The 13,298-nt window shown below is 32.9% G+C and overlaps 1 protein-coding gene across 1 annotated transcript in view; it reads left to right on the top strand.

Moving 5' to 3' along the window:
* LOC129231087 (cathepsin L-like) overlaps nucleotides 1–13,298 on the top strand; it is a 54,046-nt gene that overhangs the window by 36,794 nt on the left and 3,954 nt on the right. Inside the window, exons 11-15 of the mRNA XM_054865334.1 lie at nucleotides 1,488–1,637; nucleotides 7,027–7,173; nucleotides 8,943–9,066; nucleotides 11,029–11,129; nucleotides 12,360–12,520. Coding sequence (XP_054721309.1) covers nucleotides 1,488–1,637; nucleotides 7,027–7,173; nucleotides 8,943–9,066; nucleotides 11,029–11,129; nucleotides 12,360–12,520 — 683 coding nt within the window. The remainder of the gene's footprint in view (nucleotides 1–1,487; nucleotides 1,638–7,026; nucleotides 7,174–8,942; nucleotides 9,067–11,028; nucleotides 11,130–12,359; nucleotides 12,521–13,298) is intronic.

The following is a 13,298-nucleotide window of genomic DNA, read 5'->3' as shown; positions in this document are numbered from 1 at the left end:
ATAAAATGTAAATTAAAAATTTAGCGAAGCAGAAATATAAGTATAGCAAAAGCTATTCGTACAAATTTGTATACCGCCGCGTTTTGTGTAAAATTAGCTCCTGACGTATATGTGCCCTATTTTCGTTGAAATTTTATTGATGAAATGTAATTTAAAATATATTCGCGAAAATTTTCAGAATTAAAGTATTTATATTTTTTATAAACTCTGAAATTAACTTTGGGGGTCATCTACCAGATGGATGTCACCCGGGGCAAACCACTCCCTCTCAAGAACTTGGATTTAGAAAAAAAGTTTTTTTTTTTCTCTCAAGTTACAGCTTTCAAAAATTGAAAGCACACGATTTGATCAATATATATTTGTTAAACATTAAAGGGGGGCAAATTACAGATAATCATTTTCAAAATTTTTAAAAGGGATTTTTAAGTCATCTCACTTTTTAACTCGTAACTGTTGGAAAGTTTGATTTTTAAATTGAATTTCTAACGTTGTATGACGTCTTGGGTTTACAATAAAAAACAAAATGCGAAATTTTCATAAAAAGGAATTAATATTTCAATCTCTGTTAAGAGGTTTTCCCCCTTCCCTTGAATGGAGAGAGGGAGTTGAAAAAATACAATTAAAAAATTTTTAAAAAATCCGGAGTCGGAGTCGGAGTTGGAGTCGGAGTCGGGCGTTTCAAAATCCAGGAGTCGGAGTCGGGGTCGGTGTCGGCCATTTTCCTTCCGACTCCGCAGCCCTGATTTTACCTCATTTTGAGCCAAGGTAGAGGATGCTTTTTCAAAACTCGCTATTGTTCGTTTTCCACGAGAAGGCACTTGATTCATCACTCGTCACGTGGTATCCAATGACTCTATTTCGCTGTTCTCGGCAGAAGGTATGTTCGGATCACAGCATTTTGTTGTAAAAGCAGCAGTTTTTAAAATGTAAGAATAATTAAAATGACAACAGACAAGTGATGTAAAGGACACTAAGACTTTTGCACATTAAAATGCACGCCCAACTGAAGGCTGTCTGGTTGTCTCCTTTAGAAGAGCGTGGATCACTTATCGATTACCCCCGTGTAAAATGGAACTCTGCGTTCGAGGAGGCGTGGCTAAGTGCCTTCTCGTGAATAACGGACAATAGTTTGGTGGAAATTTTGGTCAAAACACTACACTGTGCGCCGTTAGCGGACAGAGCAAGTTGCATCAATAGCATTGTTTTAGGCACATACTACTGCTAGTTGAAATGCTGGTGCAGTCTACAATGCGTCACAAGAATTTTTTTTTAACATTCACCATATTTCTGAAGAGTATGTGATTCAAGAGGACACAAATTTGTCAACATTTGATGTTTTATTCGAATCTCTTGCGTCAAACAAATTTTAAACAAGATAAATAATTTATGGGTAACTCGAAATAACACTTCTTTTGGTGGGGGGAGAGGGGATATGTTTTATTTATTTTTAAAGACACCAGCTATAACAAAAACTTATATTTTTTCAGAAACTTCATAGTAAATTATACGAAGGAAATGAAGAGTACTCAAGAAGATTGATCTGGGAAGCTAATTTGGCCAAGGTTTTGAAACATAATATTGAAGCTGATTTGAAACAACACAGCTTCAAACTTGGAGTCAACTTTTTCAGTGATATGGTAACTATTTAAAATAAACTTTCTCATGCCGTATTTTATGCAAAAAAAAAAAAAATCCAATTCTACATAGCATTAATGTTTATGAATAAATATTGCATGTACTGACGGAGATTTTTGCTGATAGTGATTAACATTATTATGTTTACTTATTTTTTATTTATTTATTGATTTGTAGTTGGTGCTAGAAAATCTAGTAAAGTTTTTACAGGCTCGCGTAAAGTGAATTCTTAACTTAGTCTGCATTTTCAAAACAATTAGTAGTAGGTATATAAATACAAAAATATAGCAAATGAGATAAATTGTAGTGAATGAAATAAGGGTACATGAGAGGGATTTTTAAATGAAAAAAAAAATTATTATTACAATTTAGTAAGTGTAAAATCTATATTTTCATGTCCTGGTCGCTATAGCTACTTTCAGTAAAATTTCAGATTAAAAAAGAATGTACTAAAAGAACCTAAAGAAACCTCATTTTTTTCATGTAGACATACGTCACTTACCATAGTTCATTTGCGAATAGGGTATTGTTTGCCCTATTCAAGGAACATCAGTGAAATTTGAAACTTTTCAGTACAGTTAATTTCAATTTCAAACCAGAAAAATGTAGAAACTAAAAGCATAAATATTTTTCAATTTTCAGATTCTAAATCAATTGTTTAAAACGTCATATTTGAATCTATTTTCCTACATAGAAATAATATTTCTAAAGATCTTGAAAATTTCTGGCTTTAGATTAAAGCTATCTGTCGGCTGGTTGGCGAAGTGATAAAACGTTGGCCTCGTACGACTTTGATCTTGGGTTCTTAACCAAAGGACCAAGTTCTCAGTCAGTGGGTTTTTGAGATGTAGAACGTCGTCAGTGCCCATATCGCGTGGTTATGCGGCGTATTAAAGATTTCCTGAGTGCCTTATATTTGGATCAAGCACTCTCAGCCAAATTAAATTCATTGCACAATTTCACATCGTAAGAGCGCAGGTGCCTAACACATGGTGGAAAACTGGGCATTAACATTTTCTGTGCCATTGACATTCTCTATGATGGCGCATGAAAGATTGGATACCAACCACAGCAAGAGATTGCACTAGGTCTACAAAAAGCTAAGGTGTCTTATGCAGCGAGCCCCGTTGAAAAAAAAAAATTAAAATGAACTGTATAATACATCAGTGTTTTAAATTTCCATAATATTCCTTGAAATGTTTAAAGTATATCCAGAGCGTAGTTTATGAAATGTGAAGAAGAAATATTAATTTTTTCATAATTTTCCATTTTCATAGTTTTCACTGTTCAGAAGTAACGGAGAACAATAAATTTCTGAGAGTTGACAAAAAGAAATATTTTTTTACTCATGTACTTATTCATGTACAAGAATTTCCAAGCTGTCAAGAAAGCTTCAATATTATTATCCCGCGACTCCGTCAAAATCTCGTCATGATCTCCTATATTCTATTGTCTATACTCTAATGCTCTCTCAAACTCCTGACACGTCAACTGTGCCACCTAGTGGAACTCATAATTAATTTCTTTTAGAATAAACCGAGAAAATCGTTATTAATTTACATTTTCCTGCGTTGTTTCTCTAGGATTTTTTGTTTTTTTTTGTTTTGTTTTATTTTAAATCAACAGAAAATTTAGTTATTTATTTTAAAATTTAACTCCTTGTGACTCCTTTAAAAAAATGACCACTCCTTAATAAAAAATGATGAAAGATTCATTCAGTCTTCTGAGATGAAATTTCTAAGGAGTGTGGAAGGATGTTCCAAATTGAATAAAATGAGAAGTGATAGCTTCAGGGAAGAATTACGGGTTGAACCAATGTTAGATATTATAATGAACCATTGAAACAGGTGGGGAGAACATTTAGAACGACCACATACCAAGTACAGTTCAGACCACATACCAAGGTCTGCGTGCCTTAGAATATAAGCCGAAGGGGAGAAGAGATAGAGGAAGAACACATAAAAATGGATAGAGGTCAGAACAAGGCTTCTACTCTTTAACCGGGTTGGATGATAATGATGATGATGACATTCACTCCTGCTCATAATGGTCCTTAAATAGTTAATATTGAGATATATGCAAAAAATAGCTCTTTCTTACTCTTAAAAATATACGATTTTAGAAGGCACTACCAGTTTACAAGGCCGTATACAATAGGTTTTTGGGGTTCAAACCCCCTCGAAAAATTTTCAAACCATTCCGAAAAAGCTTTTGTTTTACGTACTTTCATTTATGAAAAGAATATTATAAATACTTTATTTTTTATTTATTTATTTATTTTCAATTTCATGTGAAAAAAAAAAGTTTTACTATCGAAAAATTAATTATTCAGTGCTGTATCTACAGTATTTATTCCTTTCCTAGTCACTGCGAATATCATTTCTTACTAAACAATATAGCACTTTCCTGCAGAATTGGAAAACCTGACACTAACGAAAAAAAATCGAAATTCTTAGATTTAAAAAGTCCAAACTCTATATTTTGCATATTTTTATTACTGTCAAGAATATGAATTTAAGAAGCGTTATTTCGATTGAGCGTATATGAGAACACGCTTCTGTTCTTGATCGAAAAAAAGTATGGTTTTTCGATCGATTTTATGACAGTTATCGAAAAAACATGTATTATTTAATTGGGGCACAGTTAAGTTACAGTGTATACATGAGAGTTGCTTCCTCCATTAGATAGATACGTAATATTTTACATTTGCTTTAATTAACTTATTGTCACAAAAACTAATAGAATATATGAATAAAGTCAAATCTAATTGGTCATAAAGATTTCGCAAGAAATGTGAAACCTTCCCCGAAACAAAAGTCTGATTACGACCCTGCCAGTTTAGATTTTGAAAACTGGTGAACATAAAACAAAGGCTGCTTGGCCCGCTCCGAGCAAAGTAAAAATAAGCGGTTAGTCCGCTATAGCATTAGAGATCTCGGCTAAAGGACCCTCTAATAAATACGAATCAGGTTGGTTCCAAGCGGATCTGGAAATAAGTATAGAGGGGGAGAAAAAGCATCCCGGTTACTACACTTCCTAACAATCAGCCCTACCAAGGCCAGATTCCCATAAATTGCAGGAATTAAGAAACACGTATATGTGGCCGTTTTCACAGAAACCAAAGTTCAAAGGTTAGCTGACTGAAATCTAACCTTAACAGAATCTGTAATTTACCCAGAGTTCGACCTTGTCCTTCACTTACAGTAAATCGAGAAAGTCATTAGCAAATCTATGAATCGTCGGAGAAAATCCTTGAATTCTCGGCAATTCAGGTTCCTAGTCATGCAAAATGATAGCGTTCATCAAGACCCCAGACCGTTCCATCAAATCTCAGAGCAACTTCTGACACTTAGAACTTCACCGAGAATTCCTCCTACTTTTTTTTCAATAAGGAATATCTGCCTACTGCATAATACGCTGCCGTCTCCTGCTTGGGCATTGTTTGGTCTACTAATAATATGGTGTGTTCTTTCTAGTTCTTAGAATTCCTTACAGGTCTCTAATACTACGGTTGTCCAAGGTTTCGTAGAATACAGTATTTATCAATGAACTACGTTGGAAGTGATTAAGGGCTTACTTGAAGGCGTTTTGCTTCAGTAGAATAAGGGTTTCAAATCTTTGAAGGCTATTCTCATAAAGTGGGTAGCACTTTAATAATACTCGTAAATACTCCGAAAACATTTTAGCCTAAAAAATCAATTAGGTATTGCATTTTTTCTTGAAATTATTTTGAAAAAAAAAAATGAAACTTTTGACGAATTTTAATCATTCAGACAAAGAAAACGTCTGGTTTTTTTAGCTACTAATTATTAGATCCATAACACAGAGGAACAGTCATTTTTGTGCTAGGGCTTTTAGAACTAATTTTGAATGAATTTGGTACCCTGAGTGCAAATGTGACATCAGTTTTTGCCCAGAAGTTCAAATTAACGTAGATAGATTATAATTAAAGATAGTATAACATTTAAATATACATAAAACGGGTTAAAGTTACCCCCCATCTATAGATTAAATAAAACACAAAACATGGATTTTTTTATTCCAATTGTAGTGCACAAAGAATCAGAACCTGATTACCAAACAGGCCAATTAGGCTGTTGACCATGGGTCCCCAGTTTTTAAAGGCCTCAAAATTACTAAAATTGTAGAAGTCTTACTTAAGAAAACTTAACTTAAGAAATAGAAAGAAAATTAAGGTATTCTCCTTTATTTATGTATCTTTCTTAAGGTGTACTTAATTTTGGGATGCTCTGCATCAACAAATATTTTGAACGAGTGGTTGAACACCTCAACACCCCCTAAAATCGACACTCCTCTTTGATCCATCCACATTGATGTTTATGAGGTTTGACTTCAGAGTAAGCTCAAAAAATGTTTATTTAGGGTCACCCACTATATTAATCGGGCCCTGAAAATATTGAATACAAAGATTCAACTCATCGCACATCACGCGAAACGAATATACCCAAAGCAAAAACTTACAAACTGACCTTAACTTGTGGATGCATCATTACTAAAGTTGTCAAATATTTACTACATCTGATGAATTTTCCATTAAGTTACTCGACTGTAGTTTGACAATAGGGTAAATATACCAGAAGCAGTCCTTGTTTCAGAAGCCTATGCTTGCTTTAGCAGTGCTCAAAATGGAGATAAAACTGCACATTTTAGGTAAAACAGCAACATTTATCTAAAAGAAAAACTGAAAAAAAGAGAAAGAGAAAAACTGATTTCATATTTCGATTCAGAGCCCCAAACATATCAAAATCATTTCTCAACTCTGGGCACCAAAGAAAAAACATTTTTTTATTGCTTGGTTCTAACCATTTGATGAAAATTTATCGTAGTTTCATCCAATGTATATCGCAAGTTAAGCTTCAAGTTTATTACATACAAAATAAATTTTAACAATGCACTAACTACTTTTTATGAATCACTAAGGATTACCAATTAGGTAGTTAGATTAAACATATGATTTTTAAAAATAATTTTGCTCCTTGACGAACTTCGATTCCTTCCACTTATCTTTACCCAGTTGCAGTTACAAGTTTGTTGGAAACCGCAAGTGTAGAATAATTTTGCTTTATATATTTTTTGTTTTTATATCTTTTGGTTTATTTACTTATTTTTTTACCAATTATTTTTTTTATTTCATTAAATATCTAACTAATAGTTTATAATGAAAATACTTACGAATAATTACTGGACAAAATAATTAACATTACATTCAATACCCATTCGAAGTTAAAAGATGAGAAAATTTTCCTCTCTTTTTCGCATGCTGCAGCTAACGTGTACAGCGGGGGAAAAGGAAATGAAGATGTGAACTCAAAATCTGCAATAATTTGGTACATTAATGACTGTTTAAATATTGAAATATTTTAATTGCAGACAACTGAAGAAGTCAACAGTAAATTCAATGGATATAAGCCAAACAAGAGATCACCTTCCACTACATTCATCCCCCCTTCTAACATTGAAATTCCCGATGAAGTTGACTGGAGGGAACAAGGCCTCGTGACTGAAGTCAAAAATCAGGTAAAAGAATTGACTTTTTTATACTTTAAAACACATATCTTTGAACTTATTTTCTTTCTTAAACATGTAGTATAATAAACAACTGGAAAACTAGTTTACGTATGAGATTTCACTTTGGGTTCGTTTGAAAAATTATCATTGTTTTTTAAACAACAGATTAATTGTTTCACAAGGGAAAAAATTTCTTTCATAGCTGCAAGAAGGCACAAAAACTCTGATTGAATAAATTCATTGCAAACAACCTTTTATGTAAAAATAAAAACATTTGAAATCTTTCGCTACATAGAAGGGATTTTCCAGAGTGGTTTTCAAAACCATTGAATGAATAAAAACGTTATTCAAGCATAGTTTTCAATATAAATAAAATTTCAACTATGTCAAATGATTTATGCTATACAAGTCACATTTGCATTGGCAAAACGTTTATACTACCTTATTTTAGTTTATAAATGCTATTAGTGGATACGTTAAAAAATCAAAATAATTGAAAAGCTACTTTTAAAATACAAGTTAAGAATACTGTTGAGCTGTAGTTTAAAGTTATAAATGAAGGGAATTTATTGTACTTTCACACACACAACAAAGGGTCAATTTACTTTAATAAAATTATTACATTTTACTCAATTTGTTAATATGAGATTTCAAGTCTATGATCAATCAATGTGCTTCCTTTCTTCGTCATCTAACTATGTTTCGTTTCCAGTGTTTATCAAGTTGACGTTTGAAAAATAAATTAAACTACGGGAATGATTATTACAAAGCCCAGGGGTGCTACTTGGTACCAGCAATGATTACACTCTTTTCTCATAAAAAACATAAAATTATGATTATATTACATAGTGCCTCAAGATGGCTTAGAAAACGTAAAAAATCAGACAAAACCGTTAACTGCGTGTCTATGCGACTGATATCGAGCAAAGATTCAGTGACAAAATAATCAGACTTTGTCGAGTTATACTATACTGTTTCAGATAGTGAAATAACATTGATTGACTAAAGTTTTCATGAAATGATAGTTGATCTAGTTTGCATACTTTGAATCGACCGTTAAATACATCAAAAGCAAACCAGAACGAAAAAAAATCTTTTTTCTTTTTATAAAGAGATGGTTTTACTTTTTATTATACAAATAAATTTGTTAATATTAATTTAGAAGGACATCTCACGAACACTGAATAAAATATGGTTACTAAATAAGATAAAATGAAATTAATTTATTCTGAATAAATTTCATCGATGCATTTATTATATTTCATTAACGAAACCAATAACGCAAAGACTGGCCATTAGAAAAAATACTTAATATTTTTTGCAGTGCTATAGTGTTCATTAAATGTTTCAGGGGTGTACAATTAACTTATTTTTTTGAGCCCTGATGTTAGTAAAAACCAGAAGCTTAAAAGACAGTTATATTATATCAGTTACTAGTACACCGAAATTACTATTAGAATTTAAAAAAATAGCATGAACCAAAGTTTAAAAAAAAATGCCCCATAGCAAGCAAGCTGTGCTTAAGTGAATTCTAATTTATGTAAATTTACGAAATACTGGCATTAAATTCTACCGTGACGCAAGATAAAAATGCATTAAAAGATTTTAACGGCGTAAAATACATCTGTTCATATCTGTTTTAAAATACTGTGAAATAGTTGAATTTTAAATTGTTTGAAATGTTAATTTGTTGAAAGAAAGAACGGCATTCAGTTCAACTGTATAAACGTTATTTGTTTTATTTAAATTAACTCAAAGAATTTACACCTTGACTGCAGGGACAATGTGGTTCATGTTGGGCCTTTTCAACAACTGGTTCAGTAGAAGGACAGCATAAGAAGAAAACTGGAAAATTGGTTTCTCTCAGCGAACAACAGTTAATGGATTGCTCTGGAGACGAAGGCAAGTTATTTGTACTTTTCTACAAGTTTTACTGTTAAAGTACAGCACATACTGTACACTGATTATTACGTTATTTTAGCATAATTTAATGTTTGCAGGTGGCAGCACTGTCTGCTTTGTTTATGTTCTTTGTTTATCTACCTACCAGGAACATAACCTTAATCAGCTTAAACAGTTCACTAGTTCTTTTTATTAGTGTGTTTTCTTATATTTAAATTTAGTTTTAGGTAATTAGTGAGTATGTGTATGTGAGTATATATGATAGTGAGTATAAACAATTTTTTACCTCCTTTTTTAAAAAGTTAAGAAATGGTGTAAACCTTGTGAAAAATATGCTAAAAAGACTTAAAAGGCTCATCAAGAACAAGGGAATGCATACTAAATATTAGATAACTATTTCACTGTTCGTTAATGTGTCTATAGTTATGTAATCAATAAAGAATTTGCTTTTAAAGCAGTCTTAGTCTAATGATTTGGCCATCACTGTATACAAATCAACAAAACAAATAAAAATTTTTAGTTAAATAATACTATATGATTATCATTTCTACACAGGTGAAAAACCCTAGATTAGCTGTCGCCAGTTGCAATGGGTGACCATTTCATTGAAAATGGCAACCAAAAACCAAGTCTTAGTCGCCAAAAATGGCGACCATGCATATCTTGATTCGTTAAAATTCATTTCGTATATCGTGACATGACAATGCGCTTCCAATCCTAAGACGTTCAGGGCATCAGCCGACTCCTCATTGGTAACTTAATTTGGAGCAAATTCCCTTAAGGTTATTTATTTTTTGCACTGAATATATATTTAAAATAAAAGGCTACCAAAAGTCAAAAGTGGTTACTATTTTTTGTAAATCTGGTACCCAGTGGCGACTATTCATAATTCCTAGTCTAGAGCTTTATACGCAAGAGTTCAATGCTAATGTTTGCCTTCATATTTAGTTACAAAATATAACACCAAACCAAACTCAGTAGCGCAACAACTCATGGGGGCCAAGGCCTACTGTGCCCGTCTCAGTTTTCCTGGCCAAGGCTGCAAGGCAGATGTTCCGGTTAGGTAGTTGGTCAAACGCGGAACCCGCATGGTTTGGTTTCCAAGCACGCATGGTACTCATTTTACCGACCTACTGAAGGGATGAACTGCTGAGTGCCTAACCCGGTAATCGAACCCAGGTCCGAGACGTAGAAGCGTGGTAGCCGAGCAACTGGGCTCCAGTTACAAAATATACATATCAAATTTTATCGTGTACCAAAGCAATGCAAAGTGAATAAAAGCTCTGAAAAGGCAAACGAGCATTTGCAGAGGTCGTACATGCTTCTTAGAGAATAATGGAAGAACAAAAGTTCCGTGCACACTCGAGACAGCTGCATGCCGTACGTATTAAATTACCTGTTTTTTATTGACACTGTATGACGTCTTTCATTTAGCAGAAAGTACTTGGATTTTTTTTAAGGGGCAGTTTATAGTTGATTGACTTCAAATATTATTTTCAAGTTTCAGCTCATAGCTTCGGTTCAACGCTCAAAAGTGAGATGTTTCTAGTCTTTATAATTAAAATGCCTGCAAGGCTATTTTAAATGTATGAAATATACTTTTAAGCGTCTGCAATATTCCCTTAAATGTCCGCAAAGTTATTTTGATGGTGGAAAGTTTATTTCAATGCCTGCAAGATTCGATTAAATATCGGCAACACATAAACATCGTAGACAATTTTTATTGCTAAGTTGTTATTAATTATGTCATTTGCAAAGAGTTTCAAACTTATTGAAAGTTGAGAATTCGTAAATTTGAATATACATTAAACATTCATAAAAATATGCATTCGATGGTATGAAGCTTACAACCATTTCACATACATAGCAGATTTCACGATTACCATCATATATGATTGAAAACAAAAGCTTTTTAAAATGCGACTTTAACTGAATGTATTTATTTATGTATATTTATTTTAGGGAATCAAGGCTGCAACGGGGGTCTAATGGACAACGCATTTAAATACATTAAGAAGAACGGAGGAATTGATACCGAAGCATCTTACCCATATGAAGAAGCGGTAAGTTTGGCAAAAAAATGTCTCATACTTTTAAACGTTGACATTTTTGTATCTTTAGTTGCAGCCTATACTACCTTCATTTGTACTTATAGTGCATTCAATGAGAACTGATAGTGAAAGTAAACAAAGCAACGTGACACTTGGTGATACCGTTGTCTGCTTGGCGCTGGTATGTTGAAAACAACGCCAGTCAGATAAGCGAAATGTTCAGGAACAGAATTGCTAATCCAATGAGTAATGAATGAAAGTGGTAAATGCTGGCACCAAATAGCAACCCTCTTTGTTTATTTCTGCTATCACTTCTCCCTGATTGCGCTATAGTACGTTACTGAAACATTTCACACAACTTGTACCCGAAACTGAAGTTCTGATGCTTCAAAATTACGCAGTTGAGGACTAGAAATTGAAAACAACTCAAGTCGAAAAAGGAAATATTTTCTGTGAAGTCGAAAAATGAAAAACGATTGTGAAAAACACTTAGGACTTTCTCCATTTTACCAACCCTTTAAAATTTTCCCTCCCCCTCCCCTTTCGCCACCACTGCATCTTTTTCTTTTTCCTTTTCAATTATTAAAAAACATCGGTTCTTTAATAGGCGCGCAAGGAAATAATGGGAAGTTCACATCAGACTTTTTCTGCTGTTTTCTTCAAAAAATATGATTATTAAATTCTCAATGCATAAAGTGAGATTATTTGATTTTCTTCTAGACTCTGCAACATGTCAGCTGATTGTCATTCAAGCTGATGATGCACATAATCAGACTCCGGCATTAAATAAAAACACAAAACACTAAAACATTGCGGAATTCAAAGTGACCACATATAGATCCATATACGCTGAAACTCGTTTTTGTGCGGTGGATAAGGACCGCATGAAAAAAATCGCATAAAAAATCGTTCAAAACTTCACGAGTAGCTGTAAAAATAGTTTTCTCAACAAAAATTACTGCTACATCGCACCAAAAAAAAAAAAAAAAAAACAGACTGCACAAAAACAGGTATGAGGGCAATCATATGTTTAAAACTTTGTTTCTAATCATTCATTTTATTAAACAATTTCATATTTAACAATCCTATTAACATGCATTAGTAATCCGTATTTGTTAAATGGAATAGGTTTATGTATTTCTAAGGTGAGAATGTATCCATTTGTTGTGATGTCAATTCTTCATGTATTTGAGATTCCAGCTACTTCTTTATTCATTTTAAATTTTCTTCTACATATAACAGGCTGGAACTTGCAGATTCAAGAAAGAAAATGTTGGCGCTACTGTTTCAGGATATGTTGATATTCCATCTGGAGATGAAAAGGCTTTACTGCAAGCTGTTGCAACAGTTGGTCCAGTATCAGTTGCTATTGATGCTAGTCATTTTAGCTTCCAGTTATACAGGTGGGATAGCTCTCTTTGAGAAATACTGTAAAGATAATGTCCTGGCTTTATGAAAATTACTAATACTCATTGCGCTAGAAATCATTTTTGGTATGATGACTGAATGTTAGGGTCTGGTGGGGTAAAGTGGTCATAAAATCGTAGGTTTTCTACTTTGGTGGATAATAAATACAACGAATTATTTAAACACTTCAACTTTTTTTGCTGTTATTTTACATTGCATTATTAAAGAACACAGTACATTGAAGTTTAGAAAAAAAATATTAATTTAATTAGTTTTATAAAACACTTTCTTTTCCCTTTGTATTTATAACCACTTTACCCCATGGGATGGGGGAAAGTGGTCATAGCATGGGGTAAAGTGGTCATAGTTAAAAATAAATGCAAAACCATATTAAATAACCCTAATATTTGTATATTTCAGTTATTTTTATGGTTACAAGTATATGCACTAATATTTGTGTGTATTCACGAGTATATACGTGTCGTGTAAACATGAGTAATCACGTTCATATATGAGTAGATACCGTGCATACCTGAGTATATGCGGGTATAGTAGACGTATATACACATATATGTACAAGTGTACATGTGGATACATACATAAGTGTACATAAATGTATATACGGGTATACACGAGTTAATTCGTGGACGCATCCAGTGCGTGTTTGTACGTGTCTACTCACGTATATACATGTATATATGGAAGCACGAGTATATACGCATGTATACGTGTAAACACGATTATATACCTGTATAGACGTATATAAGTACATTT

The sequence above is a fragment of the Uloborus diversus genome, chromosome 10, assembly GCF_026930045.1.
Source record: "Uloborus diversus isolate 005 chromosome 10, Udiv.v.3.1, whole genome shotgun sequence".
NCBI lineage: Eukaryota > Metazoa > Arthropoda > Arachnida > Araneae > Uloboridae > Uloborus > Uloborus diversus.
Note: the sequence above shows the minus strand (reverse complement) of the source record. Positions and strands in the feature narration are given on the sequence as shown.